We start from the raw sequence: 15,379 nt of genomic DNA, 5'->3' as shown, positions 1-15,379 counted from the left end.
CCTTGAGCATTAGCATTTTTTTCCAAAATCATTTCTGTAGCCTACTATTTAGGAGTTTTTCCTAGTTCATGGTAATTATAGAACTAACCTGCCTTAAATTTTTATTCTGCTTTCTGAGGGTATTCATAATGAAGATTCTACATTGAGCCACAGTCTAAGAAAAGATGAGAGATGTTTATATTCCTGTAGTAATAGTCTCTCGCAGGCCTATAGAATATTTTATTGTTAACTAAGTAAATGTTTCCTTATCCCTTAGCTCACCTACTCTTCAGACATGCCTGTGAAATAGAAAGAAGAGGTGCTTTTACAGAGGTGCAAGCCCAGGATCCAAGAGTTAATTAAGATGCCTCACCCCAGGTCACTCATTGTGTTAGTGGCCAAATTGGAACCCAGAGGCTGGTCTCTTTCCTTGTGCCACACCACTTCACACTCCTCTTTGACTTGGTACCCCTGTCGTAATTGCCTCTTCCTTGGGCTTTCTGGCAGAGATAGCTAATGGCAATTTGGTGTTTCCCCAAGTGGGGATTTTTGCCTTTTGGCCAGGCTAGGGAAGCTGACATTAACAGCTTAGTAAACAGTCATAAGGGATAGAAATCTGATAGGAAAATCTCTTTTCCAGCATTAATCTAGAAATGCAGCACGGCTAAGGAATGAGTAGTTTCTGTTGTAGCCGAAATGTAATAACCTGTTGTAATATGTTTTACTCTAAGGAAGATCAGTGGAGATGGTAAGAGCCCGTGGCTGAATATACTCATGCAAATAACTAAATGCTGTTGATGTCCAAGGGCCTGGTTTCTACTCCTGGGTTCCCCTCATTTTTCCATTGGCCATGGATCTACTTTTTATCTCTGAACCCTCCTTCCTAGGTTCTTTGAAAAATTAAAATGAAGCAATTTCTTTGTAGTCTTCAGAGCCAGAGGGTGCATCTAGGTGCCTGGAAGGCATCTTGAGCCATGACTCAGAGAGACCTGTGTTCTGGGACTAGCTCTGTCCTTGAAGTCTGATTTGCGGCAAAGCATTTAACCTCTCTGAACCTCAGTAGCAATAGTACATACTTAATACCATTGCTAAGAGTACTAAATGAGATGTTAGTGAAGTGTTTAGCACTGTGTGAGAGCAACTCTCTCTTTATTCTTAGGGTATCTAACTGTAATGTTGGGCAACTGTCTTTCCCCATTTGAACTCAGTTTCTCCATTTGTAGAAAGTGACTTTAGTATACTGTAGGACCTTTCCAATGCTGATCTTTTATGGTACTAGGAATTGACTTTCCTTCCACAAGCTATGTCCTCCAGGATTGTTGTGGTTATAATTGTCATCAGCATCTGAGAGAGTCTGGATTATGGTATTGATTGTAACATACTCTTTCTTTACAGACCACTACGTACACCCGCCGGGGCCATGGGACCTGCACCAGCCCAGGTTGCTCCTTTACATACGTCACCAGGCACAAACCACCTAAGTGCCCTACCTGTGGTAACTTCCTAGGAGGGAAGTGGATCCCAAAGGTAAGCTCCTTTGGCCGTTGCTGCTGGGGAGCCCCACAGAGTTGCTTTCTGTTTTTCTTAGGACCAGGTGACTTTTTTTCTTTTGTAGATTACAAAATATAGTTTATTTAAAAACCAATTAGAGAGAGAGAGAAGATTCACCTCCCCAAGGTAGGGAAAGGATCCAAAGCCAGGAAACATGGCCTGGCCATAGCTCAAAGAGCACACGAACACACCATATCTTAACAAGGCAATGGCCCCAGGTGCCTTTTAAAAAGTTAGCAGTCATTCTTATTTTCTGACCCTACAAATAAGTCATTTTGATTGTAAGCAATTTGTTTTTTAAAATAGAAAAGAAAAATAAAATACAGTGCTATCCATAATCATATAAAGAAAAGCCATTATTAACATTTTGGTGTGTTCTGTTCTAGTTTCTCTTCTGTGGATAAAATAAGCTCTGTATCTTGCTGTTTTCCTTTTTTTCATAGTTTTTCATGGGCACCTCTAATACTGTAATATTTGCTTTCTTCATTTAATGTATCATCCCATTAAATATTTGTCAAGAATATTCTAATTGCTTCATAGTTCCCATAAATGACCACATTGTATTAATGTACTCATTTGCTTTTAGGACTGAATAGTAGTCCACCCTTTATACTTTCTGCTTGGTTGTTCGAATGTAGCTTGTAGTTCGTGTTTTTTCACCACTAAGCTCAAAATCCTTTAAGTCTCCTATAGCTCCTATTAAAAGTGGAAGTTCTTCACCTGGTATTCAAGGGCTTCCATAGTCTAACTTTACAAATGTATACGTATCTTCTTTGCCCACCCACCTCCTTCCCACCTCTCCACCCCCTTCACTTTCCCCCACCATTACCATGGTTCATGGCTCATTATAAACATAGAACATCCATCCTTAGGTTTCCTTAGGGAAGAGTGAATGACTCTCCCTGTAAATATCACTTTTGTTTAGCAGTCATCACCATTTAACAGTGTTTCTGCTTTTGTCATGTTGAGAGCTTCTTAATGACCTCCGTGTTCCCTACAGCCCTTTGTCCATAGCAGATGCACCATGAGTAAATGAGCATAACAGCTATGCCCCTCTGAAGTTTAGGTACACACATGTTGTCATCTGTGTATGCTGGGCACTAACTAGATAAAACATACATACTTGCCATTTTTAAAATATGAACCTACACGTTTTTAGAGCTAAAATTAGTGGAATAGGCAGTACAGTCTCAATTACAGAGAGGAGAGACATTTATAAGGACTGGAATGAACAGGGAAGGTTTTATAGAGGAGATGGTCCTGAAGATCAGCAGAATTTGGGCAGGAACAAAGAAAAAGCGGACATTTTCTTAGTGAAGTTGCTCAGGCTAAGATTGTGGTTGCTGTATGCTTAACTCAAGTGGACCAGACTCAGTCGCAGAGAGATAACTCATGTAGCAGCACACCTTTACATTTCTCTGGGGGCAATTTCCATAGCACATCTCTGAGAAATACTGGGATGGTCACTTTTGCCCTCTGGGTAAGTTCAGGATAGCACCAATTCTGGGAGATGGACTAGGGGAGCAATTAGTAATCTAGTTCTGGAGTCAGCTTACCCCATTTAAGCCCCTGCTTCCCAGGTTCATAACTGTGGCCTTGGGCAAGTCCGTTGATAACTGTATTTCTTGGGCTTCCTCTCGTCTCTACACAGAAGTTAATAATAGTGCCTGCCTCGATAGGGTTGTTAGAGGGAGCAAATAAAATTAACCATGTAGAGCCCATGGCAGTTTCTGGTACATAGTAAATCCTCAGTGAATGTTCCTTGCTATCATCATGTGTGATAGCAATAGAATTATTAACTCTGCTATTGTATGTTGTTCTGTTTTGTTTTAAGAGACAGTGTCTTGCTCTGTTGCCCAGGCTGGAATGCAGTGGCACAGTCAGAGCTCACTGCAGCCTTGAACTCCTGAGCTCAAGTTATTCTCCACCTCAGCCTCCCAAGTATCTGGGACTACAGATGCACCACCACACCTGGCTAATTAAAAACAAAATTTTGTAGAGACAGGGCCTTACTATGTTGCTCAGGCTTGTCGCAAACTCCTGGGCACAAGCAATCCTCCAACCTTAACCTTCCAAAGTGCTGGAATTACAGGCATGAGCCACTGCCCCTGACCTACCATTGCTCTTCATGTTACCACTTCTAGGGTCAGAAAAGACCTAGTGTTAGTGTCTCTCAGGAGTTTTTGTCGAGATTCTGGTGCCTATCTTCTCTGGTGTCTCTGTGAAACCAAGCCATCAATTTATTCCCACTCTAATGACTCCCTAAAAATGCATTTCTCTAGCTGCAGCAGGGAGTTTGAGTTGGATAGTAGTCAGAATCCTCATTGGTCCCTCTTCACCAGTGCAAAGCAGGTCTAGTAAATGACCTTATTTTCTGTGCTTGTGTGTGGTAGGGTGCAAGTGATCATGGTAGGCTTATCTCTCCTCAATCTCCATTTTACTTTGGCTTTCTTTTTTATTTTTTGCATGTGTGTTTTTTCCCCCTTGATTAACATAATAATTTTTTTTTGGAGACACAGTCTTTCACTATGTTGCCCAGGCTGTCCTCAAACTCCTGGGCTCAAGTGATCCTCTCATTACAGTCTCCCAAATTGTTGGGATTACAGGCATGAATCACCATGCCTGGAATAATTCTGGAGTCATGGTTCTCTTACTAAGATCAAGCTTGTGGCATGAAAATAGATTTTCTTCTTTCTTTTTCTTTTTTGAAAACAGGTTTTTTTCTTAGCTACTTCTCCCTCATCTTGACTTGCTAAATCAGAATTTTTCCAAACTTTTTTTTTTTTTTTTTTTGAGTCAGGGATCTTGCTCTTTCACCCAGGCTAGAGTACAGTAGTGTGATCATTGCTCACCACAGCCTCGACCTTCTGGGCTCAAGCAATCTCCTTGCCTCCACTTCCTGAGTAGCTAGGACTGCAGGCGTATGCCACCATGCCTAGCTAATTTTTTAATTTTTTTATAGAGAGGAGGTCTTGCTATGTTGCCCAGGCTGGTCTTGAATTCCTGGACTCAAGCAATCCTCTCACTTCAGGCTCCCAAACTACTGGGGTTGCTTTGTGGTGAGCCACTGCACCCAGCCCTTTTCCAATGTTTATTAGACACTGTGGTTTTTAAATCTCATAGAAACAATGAGTGAGAGAAGGAAAAAGGTAACATTTTAGTATCAAAGCACTTAGGATTTTAGAGATAACAGTGACTTTAGTTATCAGTTCAACCCTTTTAAGTTTCCAGCTGGGGAAAAATAGATTCAAGAAAAGTGACTTGCTAAATTCACACAGCTGATGATCCCAGCTCCTTTTCCACTAAATCACACTTCTCAGGCATTGCTGTGCTGGCTAGCTGCAGTCTGTTTTCTTGAGTTCTGATTTTTTTTTTAGATTGAAAAATATAGTTTATTTAGAAAGCAAATTAGGCAGAGAGAGAGGATTCAGATTTACCTCCTCAAGGTAGGGGAGGGAACCAAAGCTAGGAAACATGGCAGCCATAGCTCAAAGAGCCACACAGACACACCAGAGTTTAACAAAGCAATGGCCAAGTTCTGATTTTTGACAGCTTGTATACATGACTTCTAAAAGCTCCACTGTGTCTGTGCCAGTCAGGAAATGACTCGCCTTTTCTTATATTGTTCTAGAGCTTATATTGGCTACAATTAGCCCAGTAAATGTGTGGCATGGTTCCCAATGGTTTGGATGGAGCAAGAGATAGTATGTAAGGCTATTGTGCTCAAGACTTCATTTTCATGGGCACTTTGGTGGTGGTACTTGAGGTCTCTGGGCAGCTAGTTGTGCTAACCTTCCATGTTGAAAGAAAGTAATGTCTAAAATGAGTAGGCTAAGTCAAGGGAATGTGAGAGCGCTAGGTATAGGTCTTTGTTCAGATTACATAAAGTACCCAATTTCCTGCAATGATTTTTGTCTAAAATAGCCTACTTAGGCAGCGTTTTGTTCAGATATCTCAAGAGACGTGAGTGGAGTCTCCTGTTTTTTCTGCTGAATTTTCTTTCTCCAACAGTAAATAAACTCTATACTGTTTACTTGGGGTTCAGAGAACATTCAAAAGTCAAACCAAAAAATGCTAACATGTGGTTGATGAAACCTAAGGAGGCTTATCAGTAAGAAATATTTTAGGAGGAGAACAGCTTAATTCTAACCAAGGTATTTAATACTAGTGAAAGGAACCTGGAGTCCGAAGACTTAAATTCAAGCTAGTTTCACACTTGGGACTTTAAGTTAATCTCTTCCTCTCTGTGAATCTCAGTTTCCTTATCTGTTACCCATAGGTTATTAGTATGATGATCAAATCAAAGAATGCTCATGAATATTGTCATCAACTGTAAAATGCCTTATTTTTTACAAGGTATTATTCTTCTAGGAAAAGCCAGCCAAAGTAAAAGTGGACTTGGCTTCTGGTGTCTCCTCCAAAGGCTCTGTGGTTAAAAGAAATCAGCAGCCTGTCACCACTGAGCAAAATTCCTCTAAGGAAAATGCCTCCAAGCTGACTCTGGAGAATTCGGAAGCGGTGAGCCAACTCCTGAGTGTTGCTCCTTCAAGAGAAGTAGGTGAGGAGAATGAGTGGGAGGAAGTGGTTGTCTCCGATGCCCATGCTCTGGTCAAGGACACTCCTGGGAATCGTGGTACAGCAGTCACTAAGACGCAGGTCGTCAAGAGTGGTGTGCAGCTTGAGGTCACTCTGGGGACAACTGAGAATGACAGTCCTGGGGCAGACATACCACCACCAGCCGAGGGGACCAGCACCTCCAGTCCACTCCCTGCTCCTAAAAAAGCTACAGGGTAAGTCAATGTGTTTCTGTAGTATAGGGCTATAATTCACAGTAGCAGCTTTGCAAGTGCCCCGTTTGTTTTAGCCCATGTGCTTACAGTATGCCTGAGACACGCAGCAGAGCCCAGTTAATGGTTCCTTGTTTAGAGATACAGAAAGCAAGGCCTGGGATATGAATAACCCAGACTCTGCTGTCATATTACTTGTACCTCTCTTGTCAGTTTCCCTAACATCAGTCTCTTAGAAGCTTGCTGCTACATGCTGTGGGTGGGATTATAGCTGTGAGTTACCAATCCTGGATACTGGATTTGCAAAGAGAAGGCTTATTAAAGCATCATGGAGAGAGTTCTGGCCTGGTATACTTGATGTATTTATGGTTTCTAAAAGCTCCAAATGTGTCTGTGCCCATCAGAAAATGACCTGCCTTTTCCTGACTGTGAATTACCAATCCTGGATACGGCATTTGGAAAGAAAAGGCTTATTAAAGCATCATGGAGAGAGTTCTGGCCTGGTGGTCAGAGAACTCAGTCTGGTTGCAGCTGTCCTTGACTTCTGCTTGACCTTGTGCATAGTCACTTGATGTCTCTTGACTTCAGTTCTCTCTGGCAAATCTTAGTTGCTATTATGCAGTCTCATCCTCACAGCAGACCATACAGACTGGAGGAGATTGGGTGTCACCATGCAGCCCAGTGACTTGCAATGGGGTGAGGTCACTAAGATTGAGCTGTCTCTTTCTCCTGTTTTCTCCTTAAGGCCTTAATGGAATCCTACACATGGCCCTTCCCAGCAACAGCTGTGTTCTTGTAACTGAAGGCCCTTATTTGTTTGGTTTTCTTCTGATGGTTTGTTTGTCTGTCTGTTTTGAATTGGGGTCTCACTCTGTCGCCCAGGCTGGAGTGCAGTGGCATGCTCACAACTATTGCAGTCATGACCAGCTGGGCTCAAGTGATTCCTCTGCCTTGCCTTCCAAGTAGCTGGGACTATAGGCATGTGCCACCGTGCCTGGCTAATTTTTTTTTAATTTTTATTGTAAAGATGAGGTCTTCCCATGTTGCCTAGGCTGGTCTTGAACTCCTGAGCTCAGGCAATCCTCTTGCCTCAGTCTCCCAAAGTGCTGGGATTATAGGCCTCCTTATTTGCTTGTTTCCGTGGTTCTCAACTGGGAACAGTTTTGCCCCCAGGGGACATTTTGGCTGTCACAACTGGGGAAGAAGTGTGCTGCTGGCATCTAGAGGGTAGAGGTCTAGAGAGATGCTAAATACCCTGTAGTACACAAGATAGCCTCCCACAACAAAGAATTATCTAGCCCTAAATGCTAACACAGGTTGAGCATTTCTGATTCAAAAATCTGAAATCCGAAATGCTTCAAAACCAAAACTTGTTCAGCACTGACGTGACTCTGAAAGGAAAGGTTCATTGTACCATTTTGGATTTTGGATTTTGGGGTTAGGGATGATCGTTTGGTGAGTAAATGCAAACATTCCAAAATTAAAAGAAACCTGAAACACTTTTGGTCCCAAGCATTTCAGATCAGGGGTACTCAACCTGTAGTACCAGGGCTTCAAAATTTTGGTTATATTACTGTGATTTTTAAATTTTTATTAATGAGTGGGAAATATATTCACATGATTCAAACTCAGAAGGTACAAGGAATATGTATTTTAGAAACTCCCTTCTGTCCCATTCTTCAGTCATTCATTTTCATTTCCCAATATAATCAATATTCCCTACTTTGTTTCTAGAGGGAATTTTAAGCACTTACAAATAAATATGCATGTACATGTTCTCTTGTTTTACATAAATGGTAGCATAGCATACATATTTCTACATTTTGCACCTTTTTTTTTTTTTTTTTTTTTTTTTAATTCAGGATTTCACTCTGTCACCCAGGCTGCTGTAGTGTGGTGGCACAATCAAGGCTCATATGAGCCTTGGCCTTCTGGGCTCAAGCTGTCCTTCCATCCCAGCCTCCTAAATAGCTGAGACTACAGGCACACACCACCACACCTAGCTAATTTTTAAATTTTGTTGCTTAGGCTGGTCTTGAACTCCTGGGCTCAAGCAATTCTCCTGCCTCAGTCTCCCATAGTGCTGGGATTGCAGATACAAACCACTGCACACAGTCCACATCTTGCTCTAAAAAAAAAAAAAAAATTATATAGCAATATATTTTGGAGAAGGTTTTGTGTCTTAAAAGGTAAAGTTGTGTACATCAGAAGTTTTGTTTGGGACATGTGATTCACTCAAGCGAAGTTTATTGGGGCCTTTTGTGACGCAGGCCCTGTGTTCAACATTGTTGCTGCAGAGATGAAGGAAACAGGACTTTGTTCCCCAGGGTCTCTAGCTGTCCTCGTGTGGGAGGCTCATGCACGTCAAGTACTTGCTCTAGGCAGAGGCAGATTGGATGTTACAACTATAGTAGCTGTTGGCATTACACAGGAGGCAGTAGTTTACACTTTTGTGACTTTGTAATGACCCCATAAAGTATAAGTAATTACTAACTTTTTACATATTAGAAATTTGAGATTAACAGAAGAATGAAACTACTTTTCTAGGACCATACAGCTATTTAATGGTTGAATTTGAAGTCAAGTGTGTCTAAAGTTTGATGTGTAGTATTCTCCAATAAAGTGTTGTTTGTAAATTGCTCTTTGGTTTTCTTTCTCTTGGTTCAGAAGGTCCAGATTTCCTTTCTTATTTTTTTCAGAGTTGACCTGCTCGCCCCAGGGCCCAGAGCTTCAGAGCTTAAAGGCAGAGCACGGGGCAAGCCCTCCTTATTGGCTGCGGCAAGACCCATGAGAGCAATTCTGCCAGCCCCGGTTAATGTGGGGCGAGGCAGCAGCATGGGACTGCCCAGGGCCAGGCAGGCCTTTTCCCTGAATGGTAAGGGCGGGGCAGGCCAGGGAGGAGTGGCTGGCGGGTGGGAGGGCAGAGTGGGGCTGAGAATGCAAGCAAGAGACTCGGGGAGACTGTGAATGCACATCATCACCAATCTGGCTCCCTGTTCTCTCAGATAAGACTCCCTCTGTAAGGACTTGTGGCCTGAAGCCAAGCACACTGAGGCAGCTGGGCCAGCCCATTCAGCAGCCTTGTGGCACTGGTGAGGTGAAGGTAAGACCCTTTCTCCAGAAGGGGAACTATGTGGGTGGGAGAGCGTCTGGCTGCTTCCTTTTGAGGCACCAAAACTATAGGCGAGAGGCAGATCTCAGTTCTCGCACACTGGCCAGCTTCTGCAAGGAGGTTAACACAAACGATCCATCTATTTTTTTTTTTCTTTTTTCGAGTTGGAGTCTCACTCGTCACCCAGGCTGGAGTGCAGTGACATGCTCACAGCCACCCCAGCATCAACCTCCTGGGCTCTGGCAATCCTTCCGCCTCAGCCCTCCAAGTAGCCGGAACTACAGGCACACACTACCTCGCCTGGCTGATTTTTCTTATTTATTGTGGAGATGAGGTCTCACCAAGTTGCCCAAGCTGGTCTCGAACCCGGGGGCTCAGGCAATCCACTCACCTCAGCCTCCCAAAGTGCTGGGATTACAGGCTGAACCATTAAGCATGGCCGATTCATCTATTTTTTAAGTAATTTATTTTATAAAATAAATATGTTTTTAAGCCTTTTATTAGAAATAATTTGTAACTTAGAAAAAAAGATGCAAAAGTAAAAACAGTATAAAGAACACCCATATACTCTTGATCCATAGTCAAACTATTGTTAGTGTGGTAGCCCATTTTGCTTTACCACTTGTGCTCATCCATGTGCCACCACCATGTGTGGGTATACATGTGCAAGATATGCATAACTTGGGGGTCAGTTACATGGCCTTTGACTCCTTCATGCTTGTGTATTTCCTAGGAATAGAGATATTCTTTTACTGAAACATTGATACACGCCTTTACTCTCCCATTCATATTCCAAGTTTTGTCAGTTTGACCCGGTTATATCCTTTAAAAAATAAATTTTTAGGCCCCTTCCATCCTAGGACAGTTAGATCCTTTATATAGTGTCTTTCCTCTTTAGTAGATGATTCAGTCTACTGAATCAGATATGCATTTAGTCATGTCTCTTTAACCTCCTCTTAAAAATGTATGCATGGTTGTTGTAGAAAATGTAGATAATCCATCAAAGGAAAAAGGAGATAAAGTCCCTCGTGGTCCTGCCGCCCAAGATGACAATCCAGTGTATGCTCTTTCAGTTTTCAAGTCTTTTTCTGAATGTGTATGTGTTTATTTTTTAATATAATTCTTAAAAAATTATTTTTGTAGAGATGAAGTCTTGCTATGTTGCCCAGTTTGGTCTCAAACTTCTGACCTCAGATGATTGAATATAATTTTTTTTTTAATTGGAAACATAGCTCTTTCTCTATGCTAATTTGTAGCCTCTATTTTTTATTTAATAATTATACAGCTATTAAAGATTATCTAGTTGTGAAAACTACATGGATTCAACCATTTAGTGGGTTTTTTAAGGTTTTTTTTTTGGTCTTTTGTGTCTAGAATAATTATTATAAAAATTTTCTAAGTTAGCATTTTTCAGACTTTTTTGAACATGACCCTCAGGAACAAGCACATTTTACATTCAGCCCAATAAACATACATATTAAAAACTGAATGAAGCTGTGCCCTTACTACATGCAGTTTTTTCGATAATTTTCATTTCTGGGCAATTGCTGGTTTCAAATCATTAAACTAATTTCATGACCTCTCTGGATTGTGGCCTGTAGTTTTGATAACTCTGTCATGGGCTGAGTTGGGATAAGAAAATTGGTCTGTTTTCTTGCATCCTCCTTGTCAGGTAACTTCCTTCTTTGACAGTTGTGAATTTGTCCTGACAAGAATATTAGCTGGCATTTACTTTAAGAGCTGTTTTGTTTGCCACCCAGGTGTGGTGGCAGCTCTGGGGTTTTGTGTGATCATATTGTATAGAGAGAAATATCTTGTCAGCTGCAGTAGTTTCGTCGGTTTCCAGCCCCTGGATCCGTTCATGTGCACCCTGTCCAGTCTTCTCTGTAAATAGTTTTCATTTGATTGGCAACATTGGGTATTTGTTAAGTCACAGGCTCTTTTGCTACTGTCTTAAACCAGTTAACAGGTACATGAAATAATCTGAAAATTCGCTATTATTGATTGATTTTAATTTGGTATGCTTTCTTTATATTTCCTTTTTTTTTTTTTTAGTTATAAGAAATGTATATGTTCCTTACAAAACAATTGAAAAGTTTGTAGATAGTGTTAAAGAGGGAGAAATAGCCACTTCTTTCTAGGCCAACATAATTCAACTGTGTATTTGTGTCTCGTTATATATGCTTTTACCACTTGGTGGTGGTTATAAATCTGATTAATGGTGTTTCTAATACATGGTGTAAGAAGCTGCACCAAAGAGTGTGGCAAACCCTGGACTTGAGCATGACACTCAGCCTTTGGTGGCCTGGTCACTGCCAGCTGGCAGCCTAGAGGGCTCATTTGGAGCTTAGCTCTACAAATTCCCCAGGAAAATATTAACTCAAGTTGTTTCAGGACACAGGACCTCAGGAGTTTGGCAGAGGTCCAGAAGCACTAAATAACTTGTTCTGGTCCACAGCTACCCAGTGGCCCGGCCAACAGGACATCTCAGGTGAAAGTTGTAGAGGTCAAGCCCGATATGTTTCCTTCATATAAGTACAGCTGCACTGTCACACTGGTAAGTGCACAGGCAGGTGGTAGGGTTGACATGGAGGGTGTTTTGATTTTGTGGCTGTGAGTGGGCTGTGGGAAGAGGATGGGGCTAGCAAGGAGGGAGAGCAGGATCAGGCATAGATTGATGCTGCAGATCCCATCCCTGATACAGATGATAGCCTACAGTGAATTGATTGGGTTGATTTTTTTTTCCCCAGGTGAGATCTATAAAGTATAGACCAGTTGAGATTAGGACATTTTTATTGAGCATTGTCAGAGTTGGGAATCCACTCTGGATTTAGCATTACAGCTGCCTTTGAACCTGTTAGCCTGGAAAGTGTGTTCCACAGATAAGTTTAGACAGTGTTGCATTTTCCTCCCTAAAAGAGTCACATTCAACACTAGCAATTAAGTGATTTACTGAAGGATTTAAGTGCTTTAGTAAAGCAATTTATTTTGTTTAGCCTAAACCCCACAAGGGTTTTCTCACCACCCCCTTTTATTTTTAGCACAGCACATATTCACACCCCAGTGAATGCTTGTGGGACTTTAGGGTCATCATTCTGCAGGGCAACAGCACAAAGCAGTGGAACAGACACTAGGCAGCTAAAAGACCTGATCCAGTAGTAGCTTTGGCTCTACACTAGCATGCCGTCTGCCCCAGGCAAGACTCTTTCCTTCTGTGTCCTCAGTTTCACTATCTGTAAAATGATTTGGAGCTTCAGGCACTCTTTTTTTTCCTAAGAGGGCAAAAGGGGGAAGAGAGGGAGGAATGATTCAGAGATCAAATTTAGAAAGGTTTTCTTTCCCTCTTAACATTCTCTAATTCTGCTGATCCTTAAGGTATCAACTAGCCAGATATCTTTTGGTAATTTCTCTAGCTGATTTGATTAAGATGAACAGATTTTTTTTTTAATCTAGAAGCAGCTAGATGTAAAAAACAAAACAAAAAAACAGAAAACTCACCTCATAATAACATGTTCAGGACGGTTTGCCCATTCATTCAAATAATATTTATCCAGCAGCTGTTCTGCACCAGGCTCTGTGCTGGGGATTCCGTTGTAAATAAGATAGCACAGTATGGCGGTTAGTGCCTAACCTGACTTTGCCCCTAAGGAGACCTTGTCTCTCATCCTTTGTGTGTCTCATCCTGGGTATCTGCACAGGTCTCTTTTCCAGTGACCTCATTATAATCACTGCCTTCTCCATGCTTGCATACCCTCATTCTCCACTTTTGGGGCTTAGGAGGTCACTAGGGTTATATGTGGTGGGAGCTGCCAGGACCTGCTTGGGCTGGTTGGGCAGAGCTTGTCCCAGGCTCCTGGGTGTGGAGCTCGAACTAGTGGTCGAGAAGTCACAGCCTGTCTTCAGGCAGGGCTTTTCCTCCAGCCCTCTACTACCTCCAGCATCCTCATTCACACAGGCCTGCTCTACTCCACCAGTTGCCTGGGCCCTGGGGTCATTGGAGTGCCTCACCCTGGAGAGTCAGTTGTCCGGTTTCACAGATGGGAAGCTGTAGATTGCCAGAATTACACAGGCTTTGTTTTGTTAAAATGGAAAAGATTCAGTTGCAGAAAGGGAATCTCATGGCAAGGCTCTTGAGAAGCTGGACTAGACCTGGTTTGCGGTTGCCACTGTCTTTGCTTACTGGCAGCTACGCATCCCGGTTCTGGGCTCTGTCCAGGTTTAACCTGACTTTGTAGAATTGAATGTTGGTCTTACTTTTTTAGGACTTGGGCCTGGCTACATCGAGAGGCCGGGGAAAGTGTAAAAACCCCTCTTGTAGCTATGTCTACACCAACCGGCACAAACCTCGGATTTGTCCCAGCTGTGGTTTCAACCTTACCAAAGACCGGACTGAGAAAACCACCAAAGCTGTCGTGAGTTCCTTCTCCACACATGTCCCCTGGTCATGGGTTGGGCTTTGTTAGCGAACCTGTTTTAGTAGAAACAACAAGATTTTTAAATACGTGATAGTAGTTAGAGCATCAGAACTAGAACTAGGTTTGTGAGTTCTGAACCTGAACTTAAGCACATGGCTGCCTGCTTTCTGGGCCTCCCTGTCCCCATAACCAGGGAGAGAGTGTCAACCAGGTAACATTATCTATGAGAACTAAGAGTTGGCTCACTGAAGACAATGGTAGCTCAGGCCTTAAATAGGATTCAGAAGCAGAGATGGATGAAAGGGGTACATCCTCTTACCTCTGTGACCTTGTACAGGTGCCATACGTTGATTTATTCTCTAGGCAAATAGTTGGAGAATGCCAACCCTAAGACTTTGTAGATGAGATCCCCACTTCTTTCTCAGGTTCCTTGCAGAGCTTTTGGCTAATCACAAAGCTTTATTTCTAGCAGTCTTGGCAGTCCTGCTCTCTGAAGTTGAACCAAATTACCTGGATAGTAAAGTATATTCCTTTTGGCTCCTTAGGGCTCTTTTTAAAATTATCATTAGAACCAGGAAAAAAATGGGCATTTCCAGAGATCCTCAGAATTTTCATACATGAGCTTTTTATTTTTTTGAATTGGAGTCTCACTCTGTCACCCAGGCTGGAGTGCAGTGGCACACCTACGACCACCACAGCCTTGACCTGCTGGGCTCAGGTGATCCTTTTGCCTCAGCCTTTCAAGTAGTTGGAACTACAGGCATGTGCCACTACTCCCAGCTATTTTTTTATTTATTGTAGAGGCGAGGTCTCGCTAAGTTGCCCAGGCTGCTCTTAAACCCGTGGGCTCAGGCAGTCTTCTCACCTTGGCTTCCCAAAGCACTGGGATTATAGTTGTGAGCCACCGCACTCAACCTCACATGAGCTTTTTAAAGTGAACAGGCAGTGATGGCACTTTGAGACAGCAAATAGAGTGACTAAAATGAGGGTAAGAAGAGAAATGTCGTCGATGTGCCTTGGGGAAGAGAAGTGGCACACAGTCAGGATCTGAGAGGAGCCTGGCCACTCTAGCCCTCAGCTGGGCCTTGAAAAGGGTGCAGGGTCAGGATAGAAGGGGGGTGTTCCATCCTGAGGACAGGCCTGAGTACAAATGGATGAGGAGCTTCCATGTGGCTGGAGAAGAAAGGGGACGGAGTGTGTTAAGGAAAGTAAGACTTGAAAACCATGTTGGGACCACATCACAGAGGGTCTCAAATGCCAGACTAGGCAGTTCTTTAGGCAGGGCTTCTCCAGTCAGAGAAAGGCCTGAGGAGAGCTATTTCAAGAGGGGATTTAGGGGAACTTGGTAGTAGACAGGACAAGAGAGATGAGGAGAACCATTTCCAGCTAAAGGTTTCTCTGTGAATGGAGAGAAGCTTTTCTGGCAGTGAGTCTGAGACCATGATCTCTTCTAGGGCAGGTCTGTCTCCCCCACACCTTCTAATCCTGGAACTTGCGTGCACAGTGCATGTCCATCTGTAATTACTGGGTGGAAT

The 15,379-nt window shown here is 42.6% G+C and overlaps 1 protein-coding gene across 1 annotated transcript in view; it reads left to right on the top strand.

Moving 5' to 3' along the window:
* HMGXB3 (HMG-box containing 3) overlaps positions 1–15,379 on the top strand; it is a 48,660-nt gene that overhangs the window by 13,903 nt on the left and 19,378 nt on the right. Inside the window, exons 6-11 of the mRNA XM_008061052.2 lie at positions 1,375–1,506; positions 5,902–6,320; positions 9,017–9,192; positions 9,323–9,420; positions 11,888–11,986; positions 13,692–13,841. Coding sequence (XP_008059243.1) covers positions 1,375–1,506; positions 5,902–6,320; positions 9,017–9,192; positions 9,323–9,420; positions 11,888–11,986; positions 13,692–13,841 — 1,074 coding nt within the window. The remainder of the gene's footprint in view (positions 1–1,374; positions 1,507–5,901; positions 6,321–9,016; positions 9,193–9,322; positions 9,421–11,887; positions 11,987–13,691; positions 13,842–15,379) is intronic.

This window comes from Carlito syrichta, unplaced genomic scaffold (genome assembly GCF_000164805.1).
Source record: "Carlito syrichta isolate Samal-C Ts95f unplaced genomic scaffold, Tarsius_syrichta-2.0.1 Scaffold305012, whole genome shotgun sequence".
NCBI classification, from domain to species: Eukaryota; Metazoa; Chordata; class Mammalia; order Primates; family Tarsiidae; genus Carlito; species Carlito syrichta.
The sequence above is the reverse complement of the archived record's forward strand: the minus strand, read 5'-3'. Positions and strand labels throughout refer to the sequence as shown.